A 15,863-nucleotide genomic window follows, 5' to 3' on the forward strand; every position below is an offset into this window, starting at 1 on the left:
GTGCGTCCATGTACCGGGGCTAGCGTCGATTTCCAGAGCGTTGCACTGTGGGTAGTTATCCCATAGCTATCCTATAGTTCCCGCAGTGTCCCCTGCCCATTGGAATTCTGGGTTGAGATCCCAGTGCCTGATGGGGCAAAAAACATTGTCACAGGGGGTTCTGGGTACAGCCTCACCCCTCCCTCCATGAAAGCAACAGCAGACAACCATTTCGCGCCTTTTTTTCTGGGTGAACACAGCAGACGCCATACCACGGCAAGCATGGAGCCCACTCAGTTCAAGACAGCAGTCATGAACATTGTAAACACCTCGCGCATTATCGTGCAGTTTATGCTGAACCAGGACCAGAAAAACGAGGCAAGGAGGAGGCTGCGACGGCAGCACGGCGACAAGAGTGATGAGGACATGGACATGGACACAGAATTCTCTCAAACCGCGGGTCCCAGCGCTTTGGAGATCATGTTGTTGATGGGGCAGGTTCTATTCGTGGAATGCTGATTCTGGGCCCGGGAAACAAGCACAGACTGGTGGGACTGCATAGTGTTGCAGGTGTGGGACGATTCCCAGTGGCTGCGAAACTTTCGCATGCGTAAGGGCACTTTCATGGAACTTTGTGACTTGCTTTTCCCTGCCCTGAACCGCCAGAATACCAGGATGAGAGCAGCCCTCACAGTTGAGAAGCGAGTGGCGATAGCCCTGTGGAAGCTTGCAACGCCAGACAGCTACTGGTCAGTCGGGAATCAATTTGGAGTGGGCAAATCTACTGTGGGGGCTGCTTGCATGTAGCCAAAGCAATCATTGAGCTGCTGCTACAAAAGATAGTGACTCTGGGAAATGTGCAGGCCATAGTGGATGGCTTTGCTGCAATGGGATTCCCTAACTGTGGTGGGGCGATAGAGGGAACCCATATCCCTATCTTGGCACCGGAGCACCAGGGTACCCAGTACATAAACCGCAAGAGTTACTTTTCAATGGTGCTGCAAGTACTGGTGGATCACAGGGGACGTTTCACCAACATCAGCGTGGGCTGGCCAGGAAGGGTTCATGACGCTCGCGTCTTCAGGAACACTACTCTGTTTAAATGGCTGCAGCAAGGGACTTACCTCCTGGACCAGAAAATAACCATTGGGAATGTTGAAATGCCTATAGTTATCCTTGGGGACCCAGCCTACCCCTTAATGCCATGGCTCATGAAGCCATACACAGGCAGCCTGGACAGGAGTCAGGAGCTGTTCAACTACAGGCTGAGCAAGTGCAGAATGGTGGTGGAATGTGGATTTGGCCATTTAAAAGGTCGCTGGCGCACTTTACTGACTCGCCAAACGTCAGCCAAACCAATATCCCCATTGTTATTGCTGCTTGCTGTGTGCTTGTAGTAGGTCCTAGCCGGGGCTCGACCCTTCCGGGCAGGAGGGGAGCCACACCGACTCNGCGGGGCAAACACAGTTAGGCTCAGGCCCTTGTTGCAGGGGCTGAGCAAGCAAATAGTTCAAAGCCCAGGCCCTGGATCAGGGCGGGGCAAACACCATTAGCTCAGGTAAGGTACGCCTAGGCTTTCTGTAGCCGAGCGTTGGGTGAGGGGGAAGCCTGCCACCCGTGCGGAGGGTGGCAGGGGGGAACGCAGGCCCTCCCACTCCACTGCGTTCCAGCCCGGGGCCCTAACAGCGGTTGCTGCCGCTGCTGGTCAGTGGGGTATCCAGACCGCAACACACTGACATAGGCTCACACTCGGTTACAGCCGGACCGGGGTCGGCTACCCCCGGGCTACTTCCGTGATCCCCCTCAAAGCCTACCTCGTTCGTCGCGCCGGGATCGGGCCAGTCCACCTGCATGGGCTCCTCTCTGCCCGGGCTCGGCGGCAGGTCCGGTAGCTCTGCCGGGAAGTCTGGCCAATGGTCCTCAGGCGGCTCCCCTGGATAGCAGCAGGGGCGAAGGGGTTCGGGTCCAGTCTCACCCTCAGGGTTAGTGGGGTGCGGTTCCCAGGGATTCTCCCAGTGGCGGGCGTGAACGGGCTCCGGCGGCTCCTCCTCGTAGCGGGCCCGGGGTAGCTCAGGCCAGCTAGGGTCCAGGCCTCGGTCTTCGACGGTCTCCTGGCCGGGAGCTCCCGGCCACACGTCTGCTCCCTGCGGTGGCTGGCCGCCGACTGAGCTCTTGCGGCCGGCCTTTATACTTCCTGTCCCGCCCCTTGACTTCCGGGGGGCGGGGACAGGCGGTGGTGGTCCCACCCACTCTGGTGCCTGCACGTGGGCTCCCTCTTCCGGGCAAGAGGGGAGCCACACCGACTCACTACAGTGCTCCACTATTTCTGTGAGAGTAAGGGAGAGACGTTTATGGCGGGGTGGGAGGCTGAGGCAAATCGCCTGCTGATTATGCGCAGCCAGACACCAGGGCGATTAGAAGAGCACACCAGGAAGCGCGGCACATCAGAGAAGCTTTGAAAACCAGTTTCATGACTGGCCAGGCTACCGTGTGAAAGTTCTGTTTGTTTCTCGATGAAAACCCTCCCCCTTTATTGACTCATTCTCTGTAGGCAACCCACCCTCCCCCTTTGATCACAGCTTGCTTTCAAAGGAAATAAAGTCACTATCGTTTAAAAATCATGTATTCTTTATTAATTGATTATAAAAAGAGGGAGAGAACTGACAAGGTAGCCTGGGTGGGGGTTGGGAGGAGGATCGGAGGGAAGGAAAAGGCCACTAAAAAAAGGTTAAAATAATGACAGCCTTTTGCTTGGACTGTCCACTGGGGTGAAATGGGAGGGTGCAAGGAGCCTCCCTCCCCACATTCTTAACGTCTGGGTGAGGAGGCTATGGAACATGGTGAGGGGGGATGGGGGTTACAGGGGCTGTAGCGCCAGTCTGTGATCCTGCTGCCATTCCTGAAGCTCCACCAGACGCCGGAGCATGTCTGTTTGCTCACGCAGCAGCCCCAGCATTGCATCCTGCCTCCTCTGATCTTCCTGCTGCCACCTCTCATCTCGAGCGTCCCTCATGTCCTCACGTTGGTCCCTCATGTCCTCACGTTGATCCCTCCTGTCGTCACATTCACTGGCATCTTTCCTATACTTTGAAACCGTGTCCTTCCACTCATTCAGATGAGCTCTTTCATTGCGGGTGGATTCCATGATTTCCACGAACATCTCATCTCGCATCCTCTTTTTCCAACGCCTTATCTGAGATAGCCTTCGGGACGGAGGAGGAAGGCTTGAAAAATTTGCAGCTGCTGTAGGGAGGGAAAAAAAGAGATAATTTTTTAAAAAGATACATTTTGCAGAACAATGCTTATACTCTTTCACGGTGAACAACACTATTCACATTACATAGCACACGTGATTTCTATGCAAGGTCGCATTTTGCCTCTTAATATTGAGTGCCTGTGGCTTTGCTGCTAGAGATCACAGACGCAGGTCCGGGCAACAGAATTCGGCTTGCATGCAGCCATGGTAAGCTATTGTCTTTTGGCTTCTGCGCCCTCCTTTCCCACATACCAAGCAAAGCCCGTTGAGTGCTGCGGTTTTCCTGTTAACCTTCAGCAGCAGAAAACAAACTAACCCACGCCCCCATCCAGTTCTCTGAGATGATCGCTTTATCCTTCCCCCCACTGCCTGGCTGGTATCAGGGAAGATCCCTGCTAGCCACATGTGAAAAGCTTAGCGCCAAACCCAAATAAATGGCTTCGTTGTGTGGACGGATGCAGGGTTAATTCTATTTAACGCTGCTAAATTCGAATTAAACTCATAGTGTAGACCAGGCCTGAGTGTCACATTAAGAGCTGCTGGATGCTGAGCACTTCTGAAAATAGGGCCCTGATTCAAGTGCCTAAATTGGAGCTGTGCTTCCTTTAAAAATCCGGGTCTTCATGTGTTGTTACACTGATGTTCACTAGGTAATTTAGACCACAATGCTGCAAAGACTTAAGCACATGCTTAACTTTGTACATTGTATGTAGTCTTATTGAAGTCAATAGGATATACAAAATCCATAAAAGTTACTGACTTCAGTAAGATTACTCACAGTGCATAAAGTTGAGCATGTGCATAAGGATCAGAACTTTAGATTGTGAAGTCCTGAGACAGGGATTTTACCTATTTACTATTTACTTGTTCATATAGTTCTGTGAACAGCAGTGGCACTCTATAAATAACTGTGTTTTCTGTGCTGTCCACTAGTTGTTAAGTAGTTCTTAATGCTCAATTTAAAATGGAATAGAAAACTTTAATAGCAGATGATCAAACAAGCCAGGAGTAGTTTGTGTGCTTGGCTGTCATGGCACGAAAACATTTGTGCCCTCTGGTAAGCTGCAAAGAGATAGTCTCTCTCTAAATGGGGCAGTCAAGTGTGGTTGGAACCGATTTACCCTAACACGTTTACAAAGCCCGTGCAATTCTATGTGTGTGTTTCCTGGCCTCCTCCCAGTTCATCACTCTTTATATTTATTGTAAGCATTAAGAGAACTGAATAAAATGGAGTATCGCTAGTGGTGCAACGTGTAGATTTGTGCCTCTTTTTTAAAATTGTGGTGGCGAGGGAGGGCTTGACTTCCAGCCCCTCTCAAGCTTCTCTCCTCCATCTCCCCACGCCGCCTTGCAGGGGGTGTCAAGAGAGAACAGCCACCTTTACCTATCCCCCTTTCAGGTTGATGAGGAGAAGCCACTATATGGATGCCTGTTCAGTGAAGGAGAAGAGGGATCAGTGCTTCACGCTGTTCAGTGGAAATGTGTTCTCATGCCCAGACAATTCCTCTCTGACGACCGAACAATCTGAGCTTCTCCTGAAATCACTGGACATGGCACACCTAAGATCAGAGTAATGCTGGGCAAGGGCCATGGGTTGGATCCTGCCCAGGGCTAAATACTCCTATTGCTCCTGATCAATACCTTGCAGGATAGTACACTTAATGAATAGGGAAATCAAACCCATTGAATTAAGTCTGCTGCTGTGATATTGGTAGCTTTGTTTACAGCAAGAATGCCCTCCTTGCTTCAAAATATAGTGTAGAGGGGATTAGCATCTTGCCAGTTTTCCAGGGATGAAAGAGCCTTCAGTAGATGGAAAAGTACCTAACAATCTCAATTGCCAGTTGGAAGGTGAGAGAGACAATTAGCTCTCAAAGGCATTTCCTAATCAGGTAGTTAGGTGTGAGGAGACATGTTTTCTCTGAGTGTTAGGATTTGGCTTTACTGATCATAACTGTAAGCTTCTTATGGGAACAAATATTTAGAATAGTAGGCAGTGTTTGCTGCCTAATCAGAAGTATTTGTGGAGGTTTAATTCTAATGTTCTGGCAACGTGGTCGTGATACTAACCTGGCTTTTTAACCAGTCGTTGTTAAAACAAAAAGGTAGTTAGTAATCAAATCAAAGGGATTACCCAATTATCTGTGCAAATTGAGATACTATTAACTTCCTTATTATTATCCAAGCCTTTCAAAATTGTCACAAAAGTCTTACCAGCCCCAGTAAAAAGAAAGAGAGGAAAAAAAGAAAGAAAGAAAAGAAAAAAAAACCTACTGTCTCACCGTATACTGATGGATGATAATGAGAGATCTAATGATATTTTAACATGTCTTTCAAAAAAAAATTACTTGCCCTAGATTAAGTGAGTGAGCAGAATTTTGCAAATCTGCTCCATGCAATGTTTGACTTTTCCCTTTGAGGAAGAAACTAGCTTTTGGCTGCAGAGAGAAAAGCACAATTAAAATTAATTTGTGTCCTGGAATTGTCAGGTATGTTTACACATACATTTGACAACACAAACCATTAATGAATTCTGATTTAAGCTTGTAGTGTAAAAAGAGATAGAAATAAGCTTAATTTGTAATGTGCGTTGAACATTTTTTTTTTTTAAAGGGCTTCTCAAATCAGTACATCATATAATCACTAAACCATAGCCTGAGAAACAGTTGTTGCTGGTATTTCAGCATGCTGTAATTCCAGTTAATCTAATTTATGAGAAACTATATTGAGTGACAGATGTGAGAACATTTATTGCCTGGCCTTCTTAAATTACATGCAAGATAAGTCTCGTTTAATTTTTAACTTTAAGAATGTCTGACTGCAAAATATAAAGCACATCCCAACCTAACGATCATGCCCGCAGTCCCCAAACTGTGGCAGTTTTAACAATGTTGATCATTCATATTTTTCTTTGTAGCGCTCTTCTTCCCCCAGGGTACTCTGTAATTCACCCTGAAAATAGTTACTGGACACAGAAGTATTTTAAAAACACCAACTACTTTTTTTTTTTATTCACAGTCTCTGCTAAAGAGGCTTGGGAAAATGTAAGCCAAAAATATGATTGCCTTGAAAGTCCTTGTACGGTGACTTAGTGTACGGAATTGTCCTCTACTGGTATTTGAAACGGAGGGCACTAGATCAAAAACATCAGTTCAGGCATTAGAGCTAAAGCAGAACCTCCATCTCTGCTGTCAGTAGAAGTAACAGCATTTTATGTATCCTCTATCCTAGCCTCCAGCCATGAGAAGGCAAACCCACAACACAATGTCCTTTTCCTTCTTTTGCAAAGCGCTCTGCACAGAGTGCACGAAACATAGAACTGTTCCAAAGCAGCATGTACTTGGCATGTATATTGTTCCAGTAGGCACTTGCTGAGCTACCTCAGACACAACATGCATGGTTTAGGCTGTTTACCGGACGCAGGTCTCAGAAGTCCCTGACCTAGTTGGGACTTAACCAGAGGACGTTCTGTTCCAAAACCAGAAGGCTTTACCTCTTGAACTAAAGAAGCTCTTTTGACTCACAGCATTATGTATTCTCTCTTCAAACCACTAGCTGCTTTGGGACAAGATACTCTTCTGCTAGGAACACATAGTACAGGGATGGGCAACTTTAAGGTAGTACATGGTGACAAAATCCACTAAAACCCTTTGGTGGGCCTGGGGATGTGATGTGGTGGGGGAGAGAGGTCAGGTCCTGGGGAGGGTCTGGGTAGGGGTGTGGAGAGTGAGCCCACCCCTGTACTCACCCCTCAGGGTGGCTGCTGTCCTGAAAAGGTGACACGGCTGCCTGCTGCGGCCCATTGGCTCTTGCCACAGCATCATGTGACATGCACAGGTGGGGCTTCCCCTTGTGACTCCATGTCCTGCCCCCTTCTTGGCCCTGGTGCTGCCGGATTGCCTGCCCTGAACTGGTAAAGTTCAGGCCAAGTAATGTTATCCGGCAGATTGGGTACAGCCCCAGTTGTCCATCCCTGACAAAGTAGGTCAGTATCAGGGAGACAGAAGAGTTAAAGTGGGGTTACACAGAGCAAGGACGCCTCTCCAGTAGCAAGAAAGAAACAGGAGGAGCTATAAGTGTTACTGAATATATCTTAAATCAATCACAGAGGAAAAAAACTTCGTTACCTGTCAGTTTTACCTGCAGCGTTAAAACTAGGTAGAAGCAAAACATTTCTGAATGAAATGATTTTGTCAAAACAAAATGATCTTATTGATCCAAAATTACTTTTTAAAAAAATCAGAGAACTTTTGACATTTCTGCCTTTTGTTCCAATTCGGAATAAAACAAAATTTCAAAATCTTGAAATCCTCCGTGAAGTGCAATTTCCATTCTCTTCCCAGCTCTACTTGTAATACAATACCCTCACAATTCATGCAATTTCTTCTAAAAATCCACAGATGTGCAAATTCACATTAGAGACGCCAATAGCATACTGCAGTTTCACCCACAAAACATAGCTACTAACAAACATCACCCTTTCTTTTTCCATTTGTACACAGGGAAAAAAAAGACGTGTTTATATATAGGATACAGTAATAGAGCTAGGTTTTAGAGTAGCAGCCGTGTTAGTCTGGATCCGCAAAAAGAACAAGAGTACTTGTGGCACCTTAGAGACTAACAAATTTATTTGAGCATAAGCTTTCGTGGGCTACATCCCACTTCTTCAGATGAGCTACATTTCATGTTTCCCCAAACAGTCCTGATTCCGCACTCCTTACATACAGTCGCACTTACACCTGTGACTGAGCCCTTTGACTTCAGCAAGACTGCTCATGTAAGTGTTATTCAGCGTGAGCAAAGGTTACAGAATTGGACCTATATAAAAGTACACTTTAAGGAGTATTTGCCGAAACATATTCCAATAACAGAATGTTAAAATTATAGTTCAGGAACTATACAACACCTGAACCATCATGCAGTTCTTGCTTGCTTTATAGATCATTCTTATACAACTGGGTTTTTTGTGCTATACTAAAACAAATGACCAAGAAAAAGGAGGTAAGAGTTTAAAAAAAAAAAGTTTTGAAAAGTCTAATGTACATTTTCACAAATATGTTTATTAGCTTTTCTTCTGGTACTTATTGCTATGGCATTTAAACACTTCACAAGCACTAATCAAATATCACTGGAGCTAATCATGAGGAGGGGAACTGAAAACCAAAGACTGAGGGAGGGATAGGGTATCACAGAGACCTTCTTCATACAGCCACAGAGCAAAGGGAACGGTAGAGCTGCAGCAAGACGCAGTATCCAAGACCCATCCTCTGGGATGGGGAAAGAGCCCATGGACTGGATGAGCGGGAGAAAGCGGTAGGATAAATTAGAGAAGTATGGTATGAGGAAAGAGATTTTGTGGCTAGTGGAAGAAGAAAGGGGAGAAGATAGTCAAGTACAGATTAGAGGGAGAGAGGGGAAAGGGGAATCGTAGCCCCCCCACACACAAAAAGCCCTTAAGAAAAGATGTGGTGATATGTGGGAAAGAAAAAGTGTAGTGAAGCCAAGAAGAAGAGCACCAAAGTATAACACAAAGGTATGACCATGCAAATAAATACAATGCCAAATAACCAGAACAGAATAAACTACAGCGAGGCTGGCTCTGAGTGTTATGATGGCAGTTTCACTCTGGTTAGTCCTTAGGCTCAGGGCCGGATTTCCCATTAGGCACTGTAGGGCACATGCCAAGGGGCGCCAGCATTCTAGGGGCGCCTAAACATTAAAGGTGGGTTAAAAGTTTCATTTTTTACAGAAAACACAAAGGTCGGTTGTAGGGGGAGGAGGGGGCATTGAAGATGCTGTGCCTAGAGGTGCCTAAGGTGTAAATCCAGCCCTGCTTTGGCTGAGAGGTTTCAGGCAAGTGTTTCAAGCCCAGATTATTTATTTTATTGCACAGAATGCATTTAGTATCCTGCCTAAAGAAATTTCAGTCTAATAAAATGAACAGGAAGTTCCCATATATGAGTGCCATGGGTGCACCATTTGGAGAGGTGGATTAGAAAAAGACAGGCTGATTGAATGGTAAAAGTGTGTTTTGAGGCAGGATTTTTGGGCAGAGGTTTGTCACACAGGTATAACTATACGGGTTTAATTGAGTTAATCTGGATTTAATCCTGTGTAAATAAGGGCTGGTCTACACACAAGCTTGCATCAGTTTCCGATTTAGTTATTTCAGTGCAGGTTTGTGTGTAGACCAGCCCTTACAAAAGAATCTGATCCTGTCCATTTAACTACTTTAGTTAATGTCCATCAGTAAATGGGAGGTGATGAAGGATCGAGCTCAGAACCCATGTTCTTCCTCCCCCTCTTCTTCCCAGACCCTAGAAATGATGCTGAGAAGGAGAACAACTTGAAAGATCTAATAAAAGAGCTGCCTGATGCCAACTACTGCCTGCTGAAGTACCTGTGCCGGTTCTTGACCCGAGTTGCTGAGCATCACATGATGAACAGAATGAACATTTTCAATCTGGCCACCATTTTTGGACCAAGTTGTTTTCAGTAAGTTCATGGTTTTCCCCCTCCCCTCCCTTCCTTTCACTTCAGCTGAGTACATTTTGAAGCAGGTGGCAAGAGACACAGCTCGGAATTCTCACCGTTTCAGCTGATCCTATAAATTCCCTAAACAATGGATGCAGACTTTAAGGGTAACATTTGGGGTTTGAGTTGTCCTTTTGGGGTGGTGGGAGGGAGTTTGTTGGCATTTCGAAACACTTTTTTTAAGCAGTTTCTTAGGTGGTGAAATCAGGAGAAAAATGGAGCAGAAAATCCCCCAAATTTGTAGAAGGAAGAAAGTTGCATCTACACAACATTCTTCCTTTTCTGCCACACATCCTGGAGGCTTCTCTGCACAACATCTAGAGAGGGCATTTAGGGAAGACGGCATCACAGGGCAGCTGGTGGATGCTGCCTGCTCCAGGCTTCCAGGTGGTGAGACATGCAAACCCTCTTAATTTAGGAGTGTGTGATCCAGATCCAATGGCACTGTGGCGCTGACGGGAGCTGTGCTCCTAGAGGGCCCAGAGACCTATCTGGAGGAGATGGGGGTCTGCAGAGAGCGCGTGGGAGTTGCCACGAGATTCACTGGTTCTGCTGACTGCTTCCTTCTGGTCCAGACTCTTCCTCCTTTCTGGAGGCAAGGATGTAATGGACTCCTCCAGGGCTAATGTGAACTTCTGCGTACATTGTGATGGAGCTTCAGATCGTAGGGCCCTGTGCAGAGATGCAGAGTTACTTCCTACTCACTTGTTCTTACAGCCATTAACCTCCATGATTCAAAATCCCAGGTGGTTGTCAGAACAATGATTATTTTAGATAACTGCACTGCGTTAAGTGATGAGTGTTCTCAGTCAGTGCTGCCTGGACATCTGCTGGGAGAGCAATACAGCAGTGCACAGACAATCCAGGAAGGTTTTGGAGAGTGTTAGGGACAACTTCCTGGTGCAGTTACTGGAGGAACCAACTAGGGGCTGTTCTCCTCTTGACCAGCTGCTTACAAACAGGGAAGAATTGGTAGGGGAAATAGAAGTGGGTGGCAACATGGGCAGCAGAGACCATGAGATGGTTGAGTTCAGGATCCGCACAAAAGGAAGAAAGGAGAGTAGCAAAATATGGACCCTGGACTTCAGAAAAGCAGACTTTGACTCCCGTAGGGAAGTGATGGGCAGGATTGCCTGGGAGGCTAATATGAGGGGAAAGGAGTCCAGGAAAGCTGGCTGTAATTTAAAGAAGTCTTATTGAGGGCACAGGAACAAACCATTCTGATGTGCAGAAAGAATAGCAAATATGGCAGGTGACCAGCTTGGTTTAACAGTGAAATCTTCGGTGAGCTTAAACACAAAAAGGAAGCTTACAAGAAGCGGAAACTTGGTCAGATGACTAGGGAGGAGTATAAAAATATTGCTCGAGCATGCAGGGGTATAATCAGGAAGGCCAAAACACAACTGGAGTTGCAGCTAGCAAGGGATGTGAAGAGTAACAAGAAGGGTTTCTACAGGCATGTTAGCAACAAGAAAATGGTCAGGGAAAGTGTGGGACCCTTAATGCATGGGGGAGGCAACCTAGTGACAGATGATGTGGAAAAAAGCTGAAGTACTCAGTGCTTTTTTTGCCTCAGTCTTCACAGACGAGGTTAGCTCCCACACTGCTGTGCTGGGTAACACAGTATGGGGAAGAGGTGAGTAGCCCTCAGTGGTGAAAGAACAGGTTAAGGACTATTTAGAAAAGCTGGACTTGCACAAGTCCATGGGTCCAGATCTAATGCATCCGAGGGTACTGAGGGAATTGGCTGATGTGATTGCAGAGCCATTGGTCATTATCTTTGAAAACTCGTGGTGATCAGGGGAGGTCCTGGATGATTGGAAAAAGGCAAATATAGTGCCCATCTTTAAAAAAGGGAAGAAGGAGAACCTGGGGAACGACAGACCTGTCAGCCTCACCTCAGTCCCTAGAAAAATCATGGAGCAGGTCCTCAAGAAAACCATTTTGAAGCAGTTGGAAGAGAGGACGGTGATCAGGAACAGTCAACATGGATTCAACAAGGGCAAGTCATGCTTGACCAACCTGATTGCCTTCTACGATGAGGATAACTTGCTCTGTGGATATGGGGAAAGCAGTGGACGTGATATATCTTGACTTTAGCAAAGCTTTTGATACGGTCTCATACAGTATTCTTGCCAGCAAGTGAAAAAATATGGATTGGATGAATGGACTATATGGTGGATAGAAAGCTGGCTAGGTCGTCAGGCTCAACGGGTAGTGATCAATGGCTCGATGTCTAGTTGGCAGCCGATATCAAGCAAAATGCTCCTGGGGTCAGTTTTGTACAACTTTATTAGTGATCTGGACAATGGGATAGATTGCACCTTCAGCACGTTTGCAGATGACACTAAGCTGTGGGGAGAGGTAGATATGCTGGAGGGTAGGGATAGGGTCCAGAGTGACCTAGACAAATTGGAGGATTGGGACAAAAGAAATCTGATGAGGTTCAACAAGGACAAGTGCAGAGTCCTGCACTTAGGACGGACGAATCCCATGCACTGCTACAGGCTGGGGACCGACTGGCTAAGCAGCAGTTCTGCAGAAAAGGACTGGGGATTACAGTGGACGAGAAGCTGGATATGAGTCAGCAGTGTGCCCTTGTTGCCAAGAAGGCTAACGGCATTTTGGGCTGCATTAGTAGGAGCATTGCCAGCAGATCAAGGGAAGTGATTATTCCCCTCTATTCGGCACTGATGAGGCCACATCTGAAGTATTGTCTAGTTTGTAGCCCCCCCACTACAGAGAGGATGTGGACAAATTGGACAGAATCCAGCAGAGGGCAACGAAAATGATTAGGGGGCTGGGGCACATGATTTACAAGGAGAGGCTGAGGGAACTGGGCTTGTTTAATATGCAGAAGAGAAGAATGAGGGGGGATTTGATAGCAGCCTTCAGCTACCTGAAGGGGGGTTCCAAAGAGGATGGAGCTCGGCTGTTTTCAGTGGTGGCAGATGACAGAACAAGGAGCAATGATCTCAAGTTGCGGTCGGGGAGGTCTAGGTTGGATGTTAGGAAACACTATTTCACTAGGAGGATGGTGAAGCACTGGAAGGGGTTACCTAGGGAGGTGGTGGAATCTCCATCCTTAGTAGTTTTAAGGCCCAGCTTGACAAAGCCCTGGTTGGGATGATTTAGTTGGTGTTAGTCCTGCTCTGAGCAGGGGGTTGGACTAGATGACCTCCTGAGGCCTCTTCCAACCCTAATCTTCTATGATTCTGTGTCAAATTATTGCCGTTTGAAACTTTAACCAGCCTGTTGGTGGTGGGGACATAGTGTGTTTGGTTTTCTTTGAGGTTGAAGAGCCCATAAATAAACCTGAAAGTTACAGATAATCTTGTAAATTTTATAGTGTTGTTAGTCTCCATTCATTACTGGAATCAGAAAAAAACTCAGTACCACAGGATTGCAAACATTGGTGTATACAGAATCACACATGTGGGTCACCATTAAGAAGCTAACATTTACCAGCACTTACACACAGGAATAGAAATGGTCATGAATTGTGTGACTGAAGATTTGCATTGGAAAATGCTGCTTTATTGAAACGGAAACTTTTCCTGGAAATGGACAAGTTTCGATGAAACTTTCGTTGGGGAAGGTTTCTGAGGTCCAGGATGGAATTTCTGGTCAGAACACAAGAATAGTTAAATGCCCAGTGGTTAGGGCACTCGCCTGGGTAATGGGAGACCCAGGTTCAAGTATCTGCTCCGAATCAGGCAGGACTTGAAGCTGGGTCAGCCACATCCCAGGTGAGTGCTCCGACCACCAGCTTGTTGGCTAGTTTGCGTTGGGTGTGTCTGTTTTTTTGTTTTTAAAAAAATGTTGAAAGGTGTTGGGTTTTTCCTTGATGTGCAGCGGGAATGTATCTGAAATCTCAGAGCTTCGCAGGACAGGAAGACTGCTGCCACCCAGCTCTAGAAATGGGTATCAGAGCAGCTATGCAGGACATTGAATATTAAAAAAATATGTTCTTTTGGGGCTTCTTTTTGTCATTGGAATCTGTGGTCTTGTTCATCAATGAGCAAGCAGAGAAATAATTTTTTGTAACAAAGCAGAACAAAAAGCTTTACAAGAAGAAAGTGAAGTTCTGCCTTATAGCCTTCAACTCCTCATGACTCCTCGTTCATTTTCTTAATGAATGACTCTCAAGATGAAGTGTCCATCCAATGATGTATTTTGATGAGGAGGGAAGGAAAAGGTGGCATGACCCACAGGTGGAAATGGAGAACTTCCAAAGAAAAGCAGATAGGTTTGAAATCCACTGAAGTATTTGGTATGCTAGACCTGATTGATGTGCTGGACACAGGGCAGACGGGGATGCCTTTAGCCTAGTGTGGGTTAGATTTATCTGCCTAAAATTCTCCACCATTGCTGCCAGCTGCACCGTGATAGCAATGGGGAGTGCTAGCATAGATGGTGGCCTGGTAGCTGCTGGTGTTTTAAACCTGCTCTGAAAGGGTTGAAGGACCGGGTGGTTACAGTGCTGCTGTCTGGTCTGTACTAGAGCTCTGCCACTGGTGTTGGCAGTGGTCAGAATTTAGAGACAAAGGAAAAGTGAGTGTTATGCCAAGGAAAGTGAAGTGCCACGATTCTGTGTGTTTCTACCTTTTTATTCACTATTTCTCAAGTGAAAAAAAGAAAAGATCAAAATACAAGGTCAGTGTAGTTCTCCGTACAGAAAAGATAAAGCCCCTATGCCTAGTTACTGTTGTTTTGAGGTCGAAGTGACTGCGGAGGACATGGGACTGGTCTGTATTCGTTTACAAATACTATGTTACCCAGTGTTGGGAATGGTAACAGTGTGACTGTACTGAGTTAGTAGAATGTTTTATACGTATGCTGGTTTAGTTTAATAGCAGGGCTGATAGGAAACTAACAGGAAGGCAACACAGTGGCCCCAGATGAGCAGCCTCCTGCCTGAGCTATTAGCTGGGAAGTACTAGCAAAGTAATAAGCCTTGTTTTGCCACGGCTGGGATCCAAAAGCTCAGAAGGACACTAAGCAATTCAATAGTCCCTCTCTTGGGCAGGGGAGTCACTATCAGGGAACTGTCCCTTAGGAATAGAGACATGCTCCACTGGAAGGTCTGAAGAATCAAAACCTCCCTGGCCCCCGCCATAGGGTGATGGGGCTTGGGTAAGACAGACACGCCTATAAGCTTGTTGTTATGCTTTGTTCCAGCTGCTAAAATTAAACAGTACTCTGGTTTGAGGAAAATGTCTGGTATTCACCGCTGATGGTAATCTCCCAAAGGTAAGACAGGCAGGTGCCGTTCCCCGTTGGCTTATTTTTCTTCTTAGCTTTTGACAGTTGGCTGCTATATCTTTACAAGATCGAGACATGTCAGAGAGAAGAGATGTAGATTCTTATTATAATAAGTCCACATTTATTTTCAACCCAAGAAAATTCTTTTAAGCATTTCATCAGACCCATTCTTCTAGCAGCATGGTGCTATTGAAGGAATGGTCCTCAGCTGTTCAGGGGTCTGCTGGTAATAGGTAATTATACACTATAGTGAGGAGAAAGAGGTTCTAAACCATGAGCAATAATTCAGATTTCTTCAGCCCAGTTCTCTGGTTGTGTAAGTGCATGAAACTGAAAGTCAGTGGTATTGCATCCTGTTCAGCTCTCCTGGCTAGTGTGGAAGGGGAACGTAGGACCAAGGCTCTGGCCTCGCGCTGCTCTTCCCTGCCTTCTTTGCGTCTAGTACCAGAGGCGCCCCAGACGTGTCCTGTTTTTGAGCTCAGGAAGCGCTAAATGTCGGCACATGGATGGTTATTGTAAGGGGTGCAGTGAGGAGGGAGGCTCCTTGCACTGTCTCTTCTCCTAGTCCCCCTTTCAGGGTTCTCTGGCTAACAGTACACTGTGTGTCACCCCAGGATTTCTGTCCTGAACAAATCTATCTCATTCTGAAGTAGATGAACAATATTGTTGGTTCTTTTTTCCCCCACACAGAGGTTTGTGTTGGGAGGGAGAAGCTCATGCATCCAACTGTAAGTGCTGATATAAGTTGTCCAGTGATGCCGGTTACATTGCTTGGAAATAATACAGGAGAGTTTCCTAGTCTGATCTGTGGAGTGAAGTGTAGTTAACA

General features: G+C 46.3%; 1 protein-coding gene across 5 annotated transcripts in view; it reads left to right on the top strand.

Moving 5' to 3' along the window:
* The window catches only part of FAM13A (family with sequence similarity 13 member A), a 207,092-nt gene that overhangs the window by 26,204 nt on the left and 165,025 nt on the right, over positions 1 to 15,863 (top strand). For all 5 annotated transcript variants that reach the window (XM_034772859.1, XM_034772855.1, XM_034772858.1 and 2 more), the window contains exon 4: positions 9,550 to 9,730. In XM_034772859.1, the coding sequence (XP_034628750.1) occupies positions 9,550 to 9,730 (181 nt within the window). The remainder of the gene's footprint in view (positions 1 to 9,549; positions 9,731 to 15,863) is intronic.

The sequence above is a fragment of the Trachemys scripta genome, chromosome 5 (genome assembly GCF_013100865.1).
Source record: "Trachemys scripta elegans isolate TJP31775 chromosome 5, CAS_Tse_1.0, whole genome shotgun sequence".
In the NCBI taxonomy this organism is placed as follows: domain Eukaryota; kingdom Metazoa; phylum Chordata; order Testudines; family Emydidae; genus Trachemys; species Trachemys scripta.